This window comes from Argentina anserina, chromosome 7 (genome assembly GCF_933775445.1).
Source record: "Argentina anserina chromosome 7, drPotAnse1.1, whole genome shotgun sequence".
Classification (NCBI taxonomy): domain Eukaryota; kingdom Viridiplantae; phylum Streptophyta; class Magnoliopsida; order Rosales; family Rosaceae; genus Argentina; species Argentina anserina.
Window position 1 is genome coordinate 13,117,467 of NC_065878.1, and position 21,011 is coordinate 13,138,477.

General features: G+C 40.9%; 1 protein-coding gene across 2 annotated transcripts; it reads left to right on the plus strand.

Annotated features, from left to right (window-relative positions):
* Positions 1-15,726: 15,726 nt before the first annotated feature.
* On the plus strand, positions 15,727-19,065 carry LOC126802038 (probable fructokinase-7). Of its 2 annotated transcripts, none has more exons than XM_050529567.1 (7): positions 15,727-15,742; positions 17,336-17,496; positions 17,778-17,990; positions 18,061-18,258; positions 18,352-18,498; positions 18,617-18,733; positions 18,931-19,065. In XM_050529567.1, the coding sequence occupies exons 2-7, from the start codon at positions 17,356-17,358 to the stop codon at positions 19,063-19,065; spliced, it is 951 nt and encodes a 316-aa protein (XP_050385524.1). In that variant the 5' UTR covers positions 15,727-15,742; positions 17,336-17,355. The 2 variants fall into 2 exon arrangements, with proteins under 2 accessions (XP_050385524.1, XP_050385523.1); XM_050529566.1 differs by lacking the exon at positions 15,727-15,742 and adding an exon at positions 16,484-16,565 and having other exon boundaries at positions 17,285-17,496.
* The last annotated feature ends 1,946 nt before the right edge of the window (positions 19,066-21,011 follow it).

Below are 21,011 nucleotides of genomic sequence, written 5' to 3' on the forward strand. Positions count from 1 at the left end.
TGGAGTGTGGAACACCGCCGCCTTAGGCGGCGCGTGTGAGTGCGTGGAGTAGTCTAGGGGCGGCGTAAGGCCATGGGGAGGAAGAGGAGGAAGAAAAGGAGAGAAATGGGGTGGCGGTGGCGTGATACGCGCCGTTGGTGGCATCGGCGCGTGAGCACCACGCGCGGCCTGCTGGCGGGTGGCGCGTGTACCCCACGCGCCGCCACGTGCGGCGGTGCGAACAATTTTGGCAGAAGTGTATTTTGGTAATTTACTGTGTACAGTAAATGTAAATTTTATTTACGTACGGTAAATGTAATTAAATTTTACCTACGGTAAATGTAAATATAAATTACATTCAGTAAATGTAAAAAGTAATTGTAAAAGGGTAATTTAGTAAATTTTATTTACTGAGATTGTATTTACATTTAAACAGTACGTATACGTACATAAATACGTATATAATATTTATACGTACAGAAATACGTATATAGTATTATACGTACATAAATACGTATACAATATTTATACGTACAGAAATACGTATATAGTATTATACGTACAGAAATACGTATATAATATTTATACGTACAGAAATACGTATATAATAATTATACGTACAGAAATACGTATATAATATTTATACGTGCAGAAATACGTATTAATTGTATATTTGTACAGTAACCGTGAATAGTAACACTGATCAGTAACTTCGTAAAACCGAAAATTGCTGAACAGTAACCGATTATTACTGTTTCGGCATTTAAAGGTTTACGAAACGATTCTAAATTCTTTTCTTATCTTTTCAAGGTGATCGTTAAATCAGGAAAAGGAATTATCATCGGGAATTGTGGAATTACGCTCGAGTCGATAAGGTGAGTAAAATCTCACTTATTTACGAATCTACCCTTGCGGTGATTCCAAGATGTTTGCAAGAGTTTTTAATATTGAATTACGACACGTATACAATATAGTGGATTACGTATATATCGTATAAATGGTAATAAGTACATATATATATAGTTTGCTATATTATATACTGTTATGAATTCATTGGAATTGGTCATTTCGAATGACGAGAATTAAATGTTGAGCATGTGATGTGATTTTTGTACAATATGAGGTGTGATTATTGTACGTGGTTTTAACATGAGTTTGTTAAAATGTTTTGTCTTCAGACGAGTTTTGTCTTCGGACGAGTTTTTGTCTTCGGACGTGTTTATGAAATATGACATGTATACGATATAATGGATTATATATATATTGTATAAATGGTAAATATGTACATATATATATAGTTTGCTATATAATATACTGTTATGATTTTATCGTGATTTATGTCATTTCGATGACGAGATTTAAATATCGAGCATGTGATTTTGATTTGTACAATATGATGTGAGATTATTGTATGTGATTTTAACATTGAGTTTGTTAAAATGTTGATTTGTCTTCGGACATGATTTTTGGTACAATATGATGTGAGATTATTGTACGTGATTTTAACATTGAGATTGTTAAAATGTTGATTTGTCTTCGGACATGATTTTTGGTACAATATGATGTGAGATTATTGTACGTGATTTTTTAACATTGAGATTGTTAAAATGTTGATTTGTCTTCGGACGTGATTGGTACAATATGATGTGAGATTATTGTACGTGATTTTTTAACATTGAGATTGTTAAAATGTTGATTTGTCTTCGGACGTGATTGGTACAATATGATGTGAGATTATTGTACGTGTTTGGGAAGTCGGAACCTAACCTTTGGCCGGGCGAAAGTTACGATACAGTTAGAGCTCTAGTCTGTCTGCCTTAGTATTGCATGTGAGGTAACGGGTGGTTATCTGCTCATGGGTACTCAGTTTATTTTGGATGTTGGGTAGCGGGTGGCTATCCAATATCAACGGTGTATTACGAGAGGGGTAACAGATGTGTACCAGCGTTCTTGGTACCCGTTTATAAATGCATTGAGTAACCAGAAGGGTTACTTAATTTTCTCATGAGCGTTTCATTTCATATTTCTTTGGGTCAACCAGATGGGCTGACCATTGACTCATGAGGGCATTTATATTTGTTGTTTTGTAATCTTTCGTATATTTTGATATGCGAATTATATTTTGATTTTACTCATACGAGCTATAAGCTTATCGGGTTTGTGTTTACAATCCCGGTGCACCAAATTCGATGGTGTAGGGGATAATTCCGCAGGTGCTGATTAGTGGAGGTTGAGTGACCACTACAGAGGCTCGAAGTCGTTCGTATCCTACTTGTGGTGAGGTTTTAGCGTGGATTTGTGTGTGAGAATTTGTGTAATTTCATTTGTGAGATTTGTGAGTGATTTGTGAGGATTATTACATTTCCATTTTATGTATGGATTATAAATTTGGGTTGTAATAATTGGTTGTCTGAGTTGTATTGAGAACTCATAATTTGATCCGCTGTTACACTTTAATGATTTCGATATATTTTGAAATTATTTTTGTGTTTAACGACTTTAGAATTTTGAGTTTTTAAGCTCGAAATTTTGGGGTCGTTACAGGCGGTGGGTCAGTAAGAGCCAGAGCACACTCAGCAGGGGCTTGAGCGGGGTCGGCAGGGGCCAGAGATGCTGTGTCAATGGCCGGATTTAGAGATCGAGCACACGGAGAGGGATGCAATCTGGATAGATGGGAGAGGCGCATTGATAAGCGTGACCTCCATATTTGTTTCTGGTGGTGGTGGTGCGCGGCGCTGATAGGTGTGCAAGACTGCGGACGGTGCAGTGGAGCAGAGGAGGGCGGAGGTCTGTGCGGTGGCACAGAGAAGGCCGGAGGAGTGGTGACCGATGAAAGAGAGGGTAAGACCAAAGTTTGCGTTGTTCCTCCCACCAAGGATGCTATGAGCATGAGTGATTAGGTTGGTCTTCTTATGGGTCAGAGTGAGAAGTTGGGCCCGTGGAAATATGGATCGGATCCGACCTGCTTGTTGAAGGAGATGGTGTGGTTGGAGGAGAATTGGCAAAATGAACTCCAACGGGCCTGAGTTTGTGCCTGCAAATGCTTGTAAGAAAAGGTGGTTTCGTCAAATAAAACATCCCTAGACACATAGACATGATTAGTGTTTGGATTTAGACAACAATAGCCTTTATGTTGTGGACTATATCCGATAAAAACACACTCAACACTATGACCGGATAGTTTATCAGAGACATAAGACCCAAAATGAGGAAAACAAGAACAACCGAAGACATTTAGAGAAGAGTAATTAAGAGGTAGGACTACCATAGAGACGTGGAGTATCCCAAGCAATGGTGGAGTAGTAGGAATGAGATTAATAAGATAAATAAAAGTTAAGGCAGCTTCAACCCAAAGATGATGAGGTGACTTAGAAGTAAGAAGGAGACTACAAGTGACAGTGACAGTATGGCGATGTTTACACTCAATAAGGCCATTTTGTTGTGGTGTATGGAAATGAGAAAACCTTTGTTGAATGCCTAACAATTTGTAATAATGTGAGAAGGCATTATTGACATATTTAGTCCCATTGTCTCTTTGAAGAAATTTTGATGGTATAATGAAAAATATTTTGAATCATGGCAACCAAAGTCTGAAAATGAGTCAGGAGTTCATTTTTGCGTCGCATGGGATAGATCCAAGTATAACGAGAAAATTCATTAGTAAAAAGAATATAATACTTGAAACCATTGGCAGACAAAATAGATGATTGTCATACATCACTATGAATAATATGAAAAGGAGTGTTACCAGTCTCATGATTTGAAGGATAAGACAATTGGTGAGATTTACTAAGTGCACAAATTTGACAAAAGGAATTAACAGACAACGTAAAACCAAGAGAAGATTGAGATGCCCTAAAATGTTTGAAGATAGATAACCCAAACGATTATGCCAAACAAAAAAATGAATAGAGGCAAGAGTTTATGGAGTAGTAGAGACACCGGACAAATTAAGTGGATAGAGACAATCTTGACAAGGACCCTGAAACAAGAGGCAACCAATACGTTGACAATAGATTTGATAGAAATCTAGAGCAAATAGAAAGAAAACAAGATTATCCTTAGTGAAAGAGCAATAGACTGAAGATTCTTACGAATCGAGGGAATCTGAAAGACATTCTGTAAAGAGAATTTAGAAGAACCTAATGATAAAGGAAGGTTACTAGTATGAGAAACGGTTATCAAGTCACCGTTACCCATATAGACATTATGAGGACCACCATAGGGTTGTGGATTCTTCACAGGCATAGCGGTAATATGATGTGTAGCTTTGGTGTCAAGGTACCAAGTCAGGGCAACAACAAAATGGACACCAGCAAAAGGAGCGACAATATCAGGGCCGGAATAGCGATGGGGCATTGAGAATTCCATGATGATTAAAGTGACAATTAGGACTAGAAATGGCAAGTGGACCAAAAATCCTGAGCTTGGCACGGGTCTCGCTCGTTAGAAATTGGCCATGCACGACCCGAACACATTAGCGGCCTGGCCCAACCTAAACCTGTTATTTTAATGGGCCAAGCTGGGCCAAGAATTATTAGTCCATGGGCCGGGTCAAGTTCGAGTCAATTTGGAGCATGTCACAGCCCGGACACGATAAATTCATGGGCTGGTCCGTTAAACATATAATTTTATATTATTTATATAAATATTTAAATAATTATAATAATGAGAATTGAACATTAAACCTTTTAAATCAAAACCTTTATTTTAATTACATTATTTCACAAAATTATCAATGTAGTGATTAAAAAGTCATTACTATGACATATGTAACGTTTTAAAAATAAGATTATCAAATGTTTTGTAGTATTTTATTTATTTTACTATTTTAAATAGTTATATAAAACAAATATTCTAATTACAGAATTTTTATAATGTTAATTGTGTCTTATAATGCTAATGGGTTGGGCTCGCAGCCCGCTTATTGTCTCGGGCCCGTGCCTGATATGGGCTAGGCTGGAATTAATATTTAAGCAAATGGGTCAGTCCGAATCCGACATGAAAAATAAATTAGCCGGTCCGATTACGGTACGGGCATTGTTTTAGCCCGCTACAAATGGGCTAGCCCGACTCGGCCCGTTTGCCTATTAGGACACCATTTGGAAAGAGGACTAAAGAATCCATTAGAGCCATTGCTTACGACCCATGGTGGAGAAGGAAAGGGGCCATGTGCGTGTTGTTGGTCACCATAAGTGAAGGGGGAGCCGAGACGGAATAGAGTTGGAGCCATATAAGAGGAAGTGATGCAAAATAAGTCTCATCAATTACGTATTCATGTACGTGTATGTATACATACTAACGTATTTCTGTATGTATACATACTAATCAAATGTAAATATTATCTCAGTAAATCATAATTACCGATTTACCCTTCTGAAATTACTTTTATATTTACTGAAAGTAATTTACATTTACATTTACCGTACGTAAAATAAATTTACATTTACAGTACGTAAATCACTTTTTACATACACCGTCGTAAAAATAAATTTTTACAATTTACTGTTTGAAAACACTATTCACGTACCGCCGCACGTGGCGGTGCGTTGGGTACACGCGCCACCTCCGGCAGACCGCGCGTGGCTCTGACGCGCCACTTACTGTGACAGCGCGTGGGGCCCACGCGATGACACCACCAACGGCGCGTATCAAGCCACCGCCGCCCCCAATCTCCTCCTTTCTTCCCCCACTTTCTCCCCACGGCCTCACGCTGCCCCTAGGTCACTCCACGCCCCTACACGCGCCGCCTAAGGCGACTGAATCTCCCCCCTCCTCCTTCGATCCACCCTCAAAACCCCATCAAATCATCAAACAATCACACCAATCCATTAAACATGCGAAACCCTTACCTCGACAAGCTCGAGAACCACCGGAGGTCGCTGGAGACGGAGCTTGCACGGTGGAGAAGAAAACGCGGCTCGGGTTGCAGCGTGGGGGTTCCCGGCGGCAAGGAACGGCGAGTCGACTTCGGGGTTTGCTGCGGAGGTCCCTGCGGTGCTCTAGATGCCGGCGGTGAGAGACACGGCGGGCTGGAGATGGAGATCGCCGGTGAGATTTCGAGAGGGAGGGAGAGAGTGTGATCGGGGAGAGAGAGAGATGAGGGAGGCGGGTGAGAGGAGAGAGAGAGAGGGGTTTCCAAAAAATGGAAACCCTAATCAGAAAAATGTCATTTTTATACTAGTTTCCAAAATCAGAAACTAACTTCCGACATTAATAACTTTCACGTCCGACGTCCGATTCGAACGTGTGACATGTCCATGAACTTGTATCGGCAAACTCTACAACTTCCGTGAAGGAAGTTTTCGTAAACGAGCGACGGAGAAAAGGTCGATACTCACGTCGCGGAAACGTAACGTTTTTTTTAAATAAACGTTCCGAAAACGTTTACGTTTTCGTTTTGAAACGTCGCAAGCGACCAAATGTCGTTTTAAATGAATTTCACAAATTTAATAAATTTAAAACAAGCCAATAGTTGGTTCCGAAAAATCGGGTTATTACAACCTTACCCTTATGGGGGAAATTCAACATGCCTTATCCACCATATTTATTCTATAATGAGATGCAATCAAATGAAAACATATGGACACAATCTAATGCACAATATGGTTATGGTTAAAGTCGAGAAATGCTTGATTTTAACTACAATATTTCACAAATATGATTAAAGTAGTGAAGAAAACGTAATTGTTTTTACATATGTAACGTTTTAGAAATAAGATTATGAAATATGTTATAGTATTTTATTTATCTTATATAAAACAAATATTCTAATTGTGTCTTATAATGCTAATGAGCCGGGCTGGGTCGGCCCACTTCTTGGCCCTGCATGGGCCTGAGTCCGGTCTGACATAGGTTTGGGCCATGGGCTGGGCCCGGTCTGATGTTTAAGCAAATTAGCCGGCCCGGGCCCGTTTGACACCTCTATATAATATATATAAGATTTATAGGATGATTCATAGTGTAATAATCCTAAATTTTTCAATACATTATTTGATTTAATTTGAATTCTATAAAGTTATGAATTTCAGTTTAAATGAATATAATTGTTTGCAACTTTACGGAACGGAAACGGAAACGTTCTCGGAACGTTTAATAAGAAAAACGTTACGTTTCCGAACGAAATTATCGACTTTTATTCCGTCGCTCGGTTGCAAAAACTTTCTTCACAAAAGTTGTAGACCTCGTCGATACAAGTTCGTGAGCATGTGACGCGTTCTAATCGGACGTCGGATGTAAAAGTTATTAACGTCGGAAGTTCGTTTCCGATTTTGGAAACTAGTATAAATAGTCAATTATAGGAGTTAGGGTTTCCATTTCTGGAAACCCAAACCCGCGCCTCCCTACGCTCCTTCTCCCTCATCTCTCTCTTCCTCCCCGAGCTCCCTCTCTTTCTCACTGTCTACGCCGGCGATCTCGCCGACCAGGCTACCGTGGGCCACACCGCCTAGCCCAAAAGGACTGCTCAACCCTCCGTAGTCGACCCTGAGGCGGCGACGCTCCATCTCGCCGTCCTGAATCTACACCACGCCCCCGAGCCTTCCTCTGCGTCGCACCGATCTCCTCCAGGCGACGTGGCCATCACCGCCACCCATACACCCTCGCCGGTCCGACCCCATCATTCTCCAAGCACGACGCAACCCAGCACGTCGTCGAGGAGTCGCATCGAAGCACGAGGACCCCGCGAAGAACTCGTCGGTGATTTCACCATTTCTGACGCCATTCAAGATCCGATCTAGGTAAGGATGTGTTCTAATTCATGGTTGTGATGTTTGTGGATGGATTTGAGTGGTTTGGATGGAGATTTGGGCAGATTGGAGGTGTTGATTAGTGGAGATTGAGCGACAACTCCGGAGGCTCGAAGTCGTTCGTATCCTACTTGTGGTGAGGTTTTTAGCATGGATTTGTGTGCGAGAATTGGTGTGGTTTTATTTGTGAGAGTTGTGAGTGATTGTGAGGATGATTACATTTCCATTTTATGTATGGATTATAAATTTGGGTTGTAATAATTGGTTTGTCTGAGTTGTATTGAGAACTTAGAATTGATCCGCTGTGACATGTTAATGATTTCGATTTCATTGAGATTATTTTGTGTTTAATGACTTTAGAATTTTGAGTTTTTAAGCTCGAAATTTTGGGTTCGTTACAGTTGGTATCAGAGCCTAAGTGCGTATTTGGAGATTATCAATATCATCCGGGAGCGATGATCCGACTGCAGGCGGGCACCCATCACATGCTCCTCGGTATTGATATGTCGTCGGGTACGCGAGAGTGTTTTAGGAGCCATACCTTATGGTTTGGTCCTCTAGGGAGTATCGTGATGATACTTCGATGATTCATCGTATTCTGAATTTCATGTTGATGTCTATTGAATCTGTTTTAGTTGAATTCGAGACTTCACAAGTATTGACTAAGTGTTTCGTTGTTTGAAGGTGATGAACGCTGATAAGGGCCGAGGACAGGGCCGAGGACGGGCGAGAGGCCGAGGTCGAGGTAGGGCCGCAGGCCGAGTCCGCAACGTGGAGAACCTGTATGAGGAGGCCGCTCAACAGGAGGAGCAGGTTGAGCCAGCTCCTGCGGTTAGAGATGACGGTCGAGTGTTGAAGCTGATCAAGGATATTAGTGCACTGTCAGCGCTGACCTTTCATGAAGGACTAGATCATATGGTAGCTGACCATTGGATCGAGGGTATGGAGACTTATTTTGAGATGATAGAGTGCACAGAGATTGAGAAGAGAAAGATAGCTACATTCTTTCTCAAAGGTGATGCTCTAGACTGGTGGAAGAGCATGAGACAGACTGTGGATGTGTCTACATTCACATGGGGAGGTTTCACCACCATATTCCGAGAGAAGTATTTTCCAGCCTCAGTACAGGAGGACTTAGAGTTGGAGTTTCTAGCACTGGTGCAGGGAGACATGACCATTAGAGAGTATGACGCTCGATTCTCGCAGCTGTATCGGTATGTCAGGCCTATGGGTACGACCGCTTTATCTCAGAAGTATCTACGAGGGCTGAAACAGGAGTACAAGACCATGATATCAGTCCTTTGCCTGACTACTAGGGAGTTGATATTTGAGAGTGCCATGAGCTTGGAGCAGGCTGATAAGACTCGAACAGGAGATGTGGGAAGTAGGGATGCAAAGGGAAAAGGCAAGGCAATATGTACAGGTAGCGAGCACTCAGGACCGACGGGTAGGTCATGGAAGAGGCCAAGACCCCACTATCAGGTTACGGCAAGGGCGACACCCCAAGCTAACAGGGCTGCACCATTTAGACCATTGGCAGCGGTGAGGTGTTATGGCTGCAACGAGATGGGACATTACGCCTCAGCATGTCCGAAACCGAAGAGAACAGGCTGTCACCGGTGCGGGCAAGTCGGACACATAGCTAGAGATTGTACCCGACCACTTCAGGGAAGGCAGGAACGGCCGCAGAGACAGCTACCAGCTGGCCAAGCTAGAGTGTTCGCAGTGGGTCAGCGAGACACAGGAGTGGAAGGTACATTATCACTTTTTGACTACCTTGCTAGAGTACTGTTTGATACGGGAGCATCGCATTCATTCATTGCTAGTTCGGTAGTAGAGATGCTACGATTGATTCCTACACCCCTTGGGGACGCCTTATGTGTCACTTCACCCCTGGGAGCGTCACTTGAGTTAGAGACAATCTCCAAAGCTTGTCCGATTTTGATTGGAAGTAGAGAGTTCTCTGCTTCGTTGATTGTGATTCCGGACCACACTTATGATGTGATCTTGGGGATTGATTGGTTGAGACCACAGCATGCTGTGATTGATTGTTTTGACATGGTGGTGTCCTTTCATAGACCCGGAGAGCCAGTATTTCGTTATCGTTGCCTCAAGTCTGATAACGCCATGAGATCAGGAGTTTTGGCACATGTGGAGTCAGTGGATCAGAAAGTAACTATCGCAGACATTGGGGTAGTATCTGAGTTTGGTGAAGTGTTCCCAGAAATACCAGGGCTACCTCCTCGAAGGGTTGTAGATTTCTGCATTGATGTGGTACCTGGTACGGCACCTGTATCAAATGCGCCCTATAGAATGGGGCAGAATGAACTTAAGGAGTTGAAGGTGCAGATCGATGAGCTATTAGACCAAGAGTTCATTATACCTAGTGTTTCACCTTGGGGAGCACCGGTTTTGTTCGTGAAGAAGAAAGATGGTTCTCTGCGGTTATGTGTAGACTACAGAGAACTGAACAAGGTGACCATCAAGAATAGGTACCCCTTACCTAGGATTGATGACTTGTTCGATCAGCTCAAAGGTGCCACAGTGTTCTCTAAGATTGATTTGAGATCCGGTTATCATCAGCTCAGAGTGAAGGAAGAAGATATATCGAAGACAGCCTTCAGGACCCGGTATGGACATTATGAGTTTGTTGTCATGCCATTTGGTCTAACGAATGCACCAGCTGTCTTTATGAGTTTGATGAACCAAGTATTTAGCCCGTACTTGGATGAGTTTGTTGTGGTGTTTGTGGATGACATTCTGATATACTCCAAGACACAAGAAGAACATGTGGTGTATCTGAGGACAGTGTTGCAAACCTTGAAGGAGGCGAGACTGTATGCCAAGCTAGAGAATTGTGAGTTTTGGAAAGAAGAGGTCAAATTCCTTGGTCATGTTGTCTCAAAAGATGGAGTGCTAGTGGACCCGTCAAAAGTAGAGGCAGTAAAGAATTGGAGTCGTCCAAAGAATCCTACAGAGATCCGTAGTTTCCTCGGGTTGGCAGGTTACTGCAGGAGGTTTCTCGAGGGGTTTTCTAGTATTGCATCTTCATTGACCAAGTTGACTAAGAAAGATACTCCGTTCGTGTGGACGAATGCATGTGAGGAAGCATTCAACAAACTAAAGACCAGATTGACCACCGCTCCAGTTTTGACGATTCCTTCAAGTGGTGGTGGCTATGTCATTTACAGTGATGCTTCGCTCCAAGGTTTGGGTTGTGTGTTGATGCAGCATGGAGTAGTTGTTGCTTATGGCTCGAGACAGTTGAAGATTCATGAGAAGAATTATCCGACACACGACCTAGAGCTTGCGGCGGTTGTGTTTGCCCTGAAGATTTGGAGACATTACTTGTATGGTGAGAAGTTTCAACTCTTTTCAGATCATAAGAGTTTGAAGTACTTGTTCTCACAGAAGGAGCTGAATATGAGGCAGAGGAGATGGATGGAACTCCTCAAGGACTATGACTTCACATTAGAGTACCACCCCGGGAAGGCAAATGTGGTGGCTGATGCCTTGAGCAGAAAACCGAGAGGCATGGTGGCTTCACTTATGGTCCAGGAATGGTTCATGCTGGAAACTGCATCAGAGTTTGATTTGGTACCATCGGGAGGAGAACCAAGGGTCTTTCTTGGTAGTGTCACGGTGCAACCCACATTGATCACGAGGTTCATACAGGGTCAGGCGCGGGATAGACTCTCTCAAGCTAAGTTGGCAGATCTTGTAGTTGATACGCTTGATGAGTGCCCTTCTGAGTGGAGAGTTGGACCCGATGGAGGGTTGAGGTTTGGGGCTAGATTGTGTGTCCCAGATTGTGATGATCTTCGGGAGGAGGTCCTTCGTACAACACATAGATCACGTTATACCGTTCATCCAGGGAATACCAAGATGTACAAGGACTTATGCAGGCAATTCTGGTGGAATGGTATGAAGAAAGATGTAGCAGAGTTTGTATCGAAGTGCCTTACATGTCAGCAAGTGAAAGCAGAACATCAACGACCAGCTGGCATGTTGAAACCACTGACAATTCCTCTTTGGAAGTGGGAGCAGATATCTATGGATTTCGTGACCGGATTGCCTAGATCGAAGAAGGGTCACGATGCCATATGGGTGATTGTCGATCGGTTGATGAAGTCGGCTCATTTTCTCCCAGTGTCAATGAAGTACTCTGTGGACGTGCTTGGGAAACTATATGTGGATGAGGTAGTGAGACTTCATGGTGCCCCAGTTTCTATTGTTTCTGATCGAGATCCACGTTTCACTTCGAAGTTATGGGGTGGTTTGCAGAAGGCGATGGGCACCACCTTGGATATGAGTACAGCTTTCCACCCTCAGACTGATGGACAAACGGAAAGGGTGAATCAGGTGATGGAAGACATGTTGAGAGCATGTGTGCTGGATTTCAAGGGTAGTTGGGAAGATCATTTGAGATTGATTGAGTTTGCCTATAACAACAGCTACCATTCTAGCATTGGCATGGCACCTTATGAGGCACTTTATGGTAGGCCATGTCGATCTCCGATCTGTTGGGCCGAAGTTGGTGATGAGGCACTGATGGGTCCAGAGGTGGTTCAGGAAACCACTGAGAAGATCTCGATCATTCGGGATAGAATCTGGACCGCTCAGAGCAGACAGAAGAGCTATGCGGACTTGAAGAGGAGACATGTGGAATTTGAGATCGGCGATCATGTGTTCTTGAAAGTTTCACTTATGAGGGGTGTGGTGAGATTTGGCAAGAAGGGAAAGTTGGCTCCGAGGTACGTTGGGCTCTTTGAGATACTTGAGAAGGTGGGCGAACTAGCTTATCGACTAGCCTTGCCTACTAGCATGTCGGGCGTTCACAACGTCTTCCACATTTCCATGCTGAGGAAGTAGTACCAGATGAGTCACATGTGATCGATCATAGCACCATTGAAGTAAAGGAAAATGCCACATTTGTGGTCGAGCAGGTTCGTATCCTGGATAGATCCACAAAGAAGCTTCGGAGGAGAGAAGTTGAGCTAGTTAAGGTGCTGTGGAGTCACCATGATGACCAGATATCCACAATTGTTTGTTGAGTGAGCTTGAATTTCGGGACGAAATTCCTTTAAGGGGGGTAGATTGTAATAACCCTAAATTTTTCAATACATTATTTGATTAATTTGAATTCTATAAAGTTATGAATTTCAGTTTAAATGAATATAATTGTTTGCAACTTTACGGAACGGAAACGGAAACGTTCTCGGAACGTTTAATAAGAAAAACGTTACGTTTCCGAACGAAATTATCGACTTTTATTCCGTCGCTCGGTTACGAAAACTTTCTTCACGAAAGTTGTAGAGCTCGTTGATACGAGTTCGTGAGCATGTGACGAGTTCTAATCAGACGTCGGATGTAAAAGTTATTAACGTCGGAAGTTCGTTTCCGATTTTGGAAACTAGTATAAATAGTCAATTATAGGAGTTAGGCTTTCCATTTCTGGAAACCCAAACCTGCGCCTCCCTTCGCTCCTTCTCCCTCATCTCTCTCTTCTTCCCCGAGCTCCCTCTCTTCCTCACTGTCTACGCCGGCGATCTCGCCGACCAAGCCACCGTGGGCCACACCGCCTAGCCCAAAAGGACTGCTCAACCCTCCGTAGTCGACCCTGAGATGGCGACGCTCCATCTCACCGTCCTGAATCTACACCACCCCCCCGAGCCTTCCTCTGCGTCGCACCGATCTCCTCCAGGCGACGTGGCCATCACCGCCACCCATACACCCTCGCCGGTCCGACCCCATCATTCTCCAAGCACGACGCAACCCAGCACGTCGTCGAGGAGTCGCATCGAAGCACGAGGACCCCGCGAAGCACTCGTCGGTGATTTCACCATTTCTGACGCCATTCAAGATCCGATCTAGGTAAGGATGTGTTCTAATTCATGGTTGTGATGTTTGTGGATGGATTTGAGTGGTTTGGATGGAGATTTGGGCAGATTGGAGGTGGATGGAGGAGATGGTTACCGCCGCCTAGAGGCGGCGCGTGGGGGTGCGTGGGTTAGCTTAGGAGTAGTCGGAAACCATAGAAAGGGAGAGGGGGAGGAGGGGGAGAGTTTGGGCACAGCGGTGGCGTGATACGCGCCGTGTTTGGCGTCGGCGCGTGTGCCCCACGCGCGGCCTGCCGGAGGTGGCGCGTGCACCCCACGCGCCGCCACGTGCGGCGGCGCGTGAACAGTATTCCAGAATGGTATTTTGATAATTTACTTACATACGGTAAATGTAAATGTAAATTTTATTTACGTGCGGTAAATGTAAATTAAATTTTACGTACGGTAAATGTAAATATAAATTACTTTCAGTAATTTGTAAAAAGGTAATTTAGTAAATTTTATTTACTGAGATTGTATTTACATTTTGAATAGTATGTATACGTACAGAAATACGTGAACAGTATGTATACGTACAGAAATACGTATTATTTGTGTATTTGTACAGTAATCGTGAATAGTAACAGTAACGTGACTATTAACAGTGAACAGTAACACTGAACAGTAAATTCGTAAAACCGAACATTGCTGAACAGTAACCGATTATTACTGTTTCGGCATTTAAAGGTTTACGAAACGTTTCTAAATTCTTTTCTTATCTTTTCAAGGTGATCTATAAAGCAAGGAAATGAATTATCTTCGGAAATTGTGGAATTACGCTCGACTCGATAAGGTGAGTAAAATCTCACATATTTACGAATCTACCCTTGCGGTGATTCTAAGATATTTGCAAGAGTTTTTAATATTGAATTACGACATGTATACAATATAATGGATTCTATATATATTGTATAAATGGTAATAAGTACATATATATATAATTTGCTATATTGTATACTGTTATGAATTCATCTGGATTAGGTCAATTTGATGACAAGCATATGAGTTTAATATTGAAATTGTTAAACGTTTTATCTTCGGACGTGTTTATAAATTATGACATGTATAAGATATAATGAATTATATATATATATATATATATATATCGTACAAATGATAAATAAATACGTATATATATATAGTTTGTTATATAATATACTGTTATGATTTTATTGTGATTTTGATTTGTACAATATGATGTGAGATTATTGTACGTGATTTTTAACATTGAGATTGTTAAAATGTGAATTGTCTTCGGACCTGATGTTTGGTACAATATGATGTGAGATTATTGTACGTGTTTGGCAAGTCGAAACCTAGCCTTTGACCGGGCGAAAGTTACGATACAGTTAGAGCTCTAGTCTGTCTACCTTAGTACTGCATGTGAGGTAACGGGTGGTTATCTGCTCATGGGTACTCAGATTGTTTTGGATGTTGGGTAGCGGGTGGCTATCCAATATCGGCGGTGTATTACGAGAGGGGTAACAGATGTGTACCAGCGTTCTTGGTACCCGTAATATAAATGCATTTGGGTAACCAGAAGGGTTACTTAATTTCTCATGAGCGTTTTATTTCTTATTTCTTTGGGACGACCAGATGGGCCGTCCATTGACTCATGAGTGCATTTATATTTGATGATTTGTGATTTTTCGTATATATTAATATGCGAGTTATATTTTTATTTTACTCATACGAGCTGTAAAGCTTACCGGGTTTGTGTTTACAATCCCGGTGCACCAATCCGATGGTGTAGGGGATAACTCTGCAGGTGTTGATTAGTGGAGATTGAGCGACAACTCCGGAGGCTCGAAGTCGTTCGTATCCTACTTGTGGTGAGGTTTTTAGCGTGGATTTGTGTGCGAGAATTGGTGTGGTTTTATTTGTGAGATTTGTGAGTGATTGTGAGGATGATTACATTTCCATTTTATGTATGGATTATAAATTTGGGTTGTAATAATTGGTTTGTCTGAGTTGTATTGAGAACTCAGAATTGATCCGCTGTGACATTTTAATGATTTCGATTTCATTGAGATTATTTTGTGTTTAACGACTTTAGAATTTTGAGTTTTTAAGCTCGAAATTTTGGGGTCGTTACACATAGTCTATTACAGTATGGGATTAATAACAATAAAAGCCATAATTACAAATAATCGTAACAGTATATCAATTACACAATCAGTGCTATAATCACTTAATCAGTCGAGGAAATCACGGTCATGATTTGAGCTGAGCCAAGGAAGATCTGATATCACTAACAAAAATGGATCAAAAATTAGATATTCAAGAGATTGGTATCAATGGTTGCAAGTCTTTGAAAGACTTTGTAAAAAAAAAAAACCATCTCCTATTTTTAGTAAAAATGACATCCAGATCAAAACATAAGATCAATACTATTAAAAGAAAATTAATTTCGTTTGTGTCTCAATATAGCAAACATACTAAATAATATCCAGATCAAAACATAGATCAATACTATTAGAAGAAAATGGATTGAGTTTGTGTCTCAAAATATTGCAAACAATCTATGATTTCATAGATGAAGTGAGGAATTCGAAAATGGCCAGCCAAAAACGTTTGCTGTTCTAGCTAAAATTTAGCTAGGCAATGAGGATGTGGTTGGATATAATGAGATGTTCTAATATTAGGCCAGGGAGAGGTACAACATATGAATTGCTCTCAAAACTTTAACAGATTCTGGGGCTTCATCTGATTGATGTAGTTTAATTTTGTTTTTCAAGCTCCTGAAACTAATTGAGTTGTGGTTTTTGAAGAAGCCAAAGTCTTTTGGGATTTCTCACTTTTTCTCAACGTTTGGTCATCATCAAAAACACACAACTATCACTCAATTAGTTTCATCAAAGCTTGAAATTCAAGAAAATGCCGATGGGTTGTGGCTGCTTCCCCAGGAGATCCCGAAAGGCCGGTCACTCCAAGTTAGCTAGGCTTCCCTCCATGACCGGTATTAACAATCAAGATACATTATAATTCCTAGTTTTGATCCCCCTTTTTGATTACTAATTGAGCAAAATGCTGTGTATACATTGGTGGGAAATTGTCTGGTTAAAAACTTAGAATCGATTTTCATTTATTAGCTCCAGGTGTATCATCAGACAGATTAGACTTTTATTTTTATATCTGAATAAATTTAGTTCAAACTTTTATAAATTACATGTTCCTTGAGCCACAAGATTTTGTAAACTTCAAGTATCAAATTGACATGATAGATTTGAACTTTAACTACTTTGATTTTTTGAATGCATCCATTTCTCTTTATTTCTGGTAACAACAATAACGATGGAATCCTAATCTGTTATAGCTGCAATCAAAAGGGCTCATTATCTAGTTCGATCATACATTCTCACTTGTTCAGTTGTTTGTTGACTTGAGTTGGAAAATGAGAATGTAAATCACTTGAGCTTTAATCAGCCCGAGGCATCAGGGAGGGTGGGGAAGCGCATTAGCCATTAGAGAATATGATAAGTAAAAAGTTTGATCCCGTCCAATGCTAAGATTCTAAAAATTAAAACATGATTCTTAATCTAAAACCGTTTCTTTGATTATCTGATTCTTGACAAGCTTCATGCATCACAATTTACCAGTTGACATTAGTATCAGTATTGTATCTGCATATAGTTTTTTTACTACTATCATTAATCTTAAAAAATTGGTCCCTTGTAGATTCAATCAACACATCAATTCCTAAGAAAAAGGATGTCCCAGAGAAGAAACTGGTCGTTTGCTTTGGAGAAATGTTGATTGATTTTGTCCCTATGACTGCTGGAGTTTCACTTGCTGATGCAGAAGGTTTCAAGAAAGCTGCTGGCGGAGCTCCTGCTAATGTTGCAGTTGGAATATCAAGATTAGGAGGCTCAGCGGCTTTTATGGGAAAGGTGCTTTTCTATGCACCTATTGTTGATTACAACACTTCCTGCTTTCTTTCTCATCATTATGTTGAACTAACCTAGTGAGGGGTGATCAAGCCAATGCTGGAGTTCATATTTCTTCATAATTATACTTACTGTTGTATACTCGGCTAAGCATCCATATGCGAGTCTTCTAGACATCTAATGTAGCTATGTGGACTTTGATTTATGGGAGGAATCTCATATATTATACCATTCTATCTTCAACCATTAGAACCTAGCTTAATTGTTTTTATTGTTTATTTCAGGTTGGTGCAGATGAGTTTGGATACATGCTGTCAAATATTCTGAAGGAAAACAATGTGGACAATTCCGGCATGTGCTTTGACCAAAATGCAAGGACTGCATTGGCATTTGTTACACTCAGAAGTGATGGCGAACGCGAATTCATGTTCTATCGCAATCCAAGTGCTGATATGCTTCTCACTAAGAATGAACTTAACGTGGACCTAATCAACAAGGTAAAAGATTGGCATTCATTCTTCTTGATAAATCAACCACAAAAAGTAACATTAACTTTCATGGATGCAGGCAAGAATATTTCACTATGGTTCGATTAGTCTGATTGAGGAGCCTTGTAGATCAGCTCATCTCACTGCAATGGACATTGCTAAGCAGGCCGGTTGTATCCTCTCTTATGATCCAAACTTGAGATTGCCACTCTGGCCTTCTGCAGAGGCAGCTCGGAAGGGGATTATGAGCATTTGGAACCTAGCTGACATTATTAAGGTACCACACGCATTAATTGTTGAATACATTGTCACTACTCGCTGTTACAGCATTATAATCGAAATGTGGGTAATAATATATGCAAACCTGCAGGTAAGTGAGGAGGAAATTACATTTTTGACTGGAGGCGACGATCCTTATGATGATGATGATGATATGGTCATGAACAAGCTTTATCACTCCAATCTGAAGCTTCTGTTAGTTACTGAAGGATCAGCAGGCTGCAGATACTATACAAAGGTTAAATATGAATTTTGATGCTCACTTACATTATTTAATATAGTTAATTGGATTTTATTCTTCTCACTGTTTTTTACCAGCAGTAAATTTACTGAGTCCTTTTTAATTTCATGAGCAGGAGTTCAAGGGTAAGGTTGCAGGAATCAAAGCTGATTGTGTTGATACAACTGGTGCTGGTGATTCTTTTGTTGGCTCTGTACTCAACAGTTTGGCTTCAGACCCTGAGTTATTCAAGGTATACACTTCTTTCTTTTATCGGGTCACATTGTGCTACGTGAAAAGCATTTACTCGAAATCAATTCTGGTATACATTTATTCTTTTACCTACTATGAATATTGGGGTAAATGCTCTTTTCCAAGGCCGACTAGAAAATCGGCTCGGGATGTAAGTGTCGTGATCATCAATGGATTTAATTTTTTCTATTGATACAGAATGAAAATTGCCTGAAGGAGGCTCTCAAATTTGCCAATGCTTGTGGTGCTCTCACTGTGGAAAAGAAAGGAGCCATTCCTGCACTACCCACAAAAGAAGCTGTTTACAAAGTTCTTAGCCAAACCTCGGCATGATGAGATATAGGACCACTGTACCTCTTTGTTTTATTTTCAAGGAAAAAAAGAAAAAAAATCTTCTGGTCTTGCTAATAATGGGATTTTCGGACTTAAGAAACCACCATCCGGTGTTTTTTTCTCCAACAATCCAAATCGTGTGTTATTTTACATCTTTTAATGTGGATGTAGCCAAATGCAATCTGATAAATATATGAATTCTATTTATGGTAAAAAAGAAAATCTTCATTTAGTTCAAAGTTGCAACTAGATGTGGCAAATGGGTCAAAAAGTCAGAGCCTGACACGGGCCTGGTCTGTTATAAATTGGTCAAGCCCGTTATTTTAATTGGCTAGGCTGGGCTGAGCCAAGATATATTAGCCAATGAGCCCGGCCCGGACACGATAAATTCATAGGATGACCTGTTGAATATATAATTTTATATAACCTATATAAATATTTAAATAATTACAATAATGAAAATTGAATATTGGACATTTGAAATCATAATCATTTAAATTCATTATTTAAACTATATTATTTCATAAATATCATCAAAGTAGTGATAAAAAAGTCATTATTTTGACATATGTAACGTTTTAGAAATAAGATTATCAAATGTGTTATAATATTTTATTTATTTTACTATTTTAAATAGTTATATGAAACAAATATTTTAATAATAAATTATTTTTTTATGTTAATTGTGTCTTAAAATGGTAATGAGCTGACCCGTTTCTTGTCCCGGCCCGACATGAGCTTGGGCCGGACTTAATATTTAAGCAAATGGGCCGGTCCGAGCATGACACGATAAATAAATGGGCTGGTCCGGCCCGTCCTGTTTGCCACCTCTACTTGCAATTGAAAAATTGAAATACTTTATTGGAAAACACTAATCACAATCCAAAATAAGAATTCTTGCTCCCGAAAAACTAGAGAACCTATACCAAAACCTATCTAGGGTTTCGTGTGTAAAGGCGGCGGCAGGCTCTCCTCCACCGGCCATATGCGTCTCTTGACGCGGGTCCTAAGTTTGTGCGGTGTGTCTCTATAAGTATGAGGATTGTGGGTGTCTTGTGCTTGAGACGAGAGAATATGTGCATGGTTTGGGAGTAGACAACAACTTCTAGTTGGAAAAGTATGTCGACAACAACATCTTCTATTTGGTGATGGACCGTATTCTATCATCTTGTAGCAGTGGCGGCGGATTGCTCCATCGTGTGGTTTCTCTGCCCAGAACTTCCTTGCTTGAGGGTATTGCAATTGCGGTTAAGGAGCGATGCTAGAATCTCGCGGAGAACGACACCGAACCTAGAAGAGATGCCTTCTGGTCTTAGCCTTCTGCCTCTTGCTATGGTGGAGGGTCGAGTAAGGCCGCCAAAAGCCAACTGGTGGCGGATATGGTCGGTGGAGAGTTTCTTGGCTAGGCCATACGACTGCCCTTCGGGATGCGGTTTGGGCTTTGGGTGTGGCCTAACTTAATGGGCTTTGTCTCTTTGGTTGACCCACTCCCTTTCCATTCTCTGTCTCTTAGGTTATGCATGACTTAAGCCTCTCACAGTCTTAATTTGTACAATTAGGATTGTATGGTTATATTTCTGTTTTTCAGTAACTTTTGCTTTAATTGAACTTGAGTTATATCTATTGTTTTTTATGCAATTTAGTTTTGAATTTCATTTTTTTTTCATTTTAGTGCCTATTGCCTAGTTGTTAATGTCCGCATGAGATGACTTGTCACCTTTTATGCCTAACCCTTATGGTCATCTATGAGCCTTGTGCTCGAATAGACTTGATGTCAAATGAGTTCGTTTCATTGTTTTTTTTTTTAAATAAACAAGAATCCAAAAAAAGAATTCTTGATGGGAAAGCTACGCTTGACCGCACAATAAGATCCCAAAGATAACCATTGTAGCGAGGCATACATAAGTTAATTGAAATTTCAATAGAAGTTGAGATATACCGATACA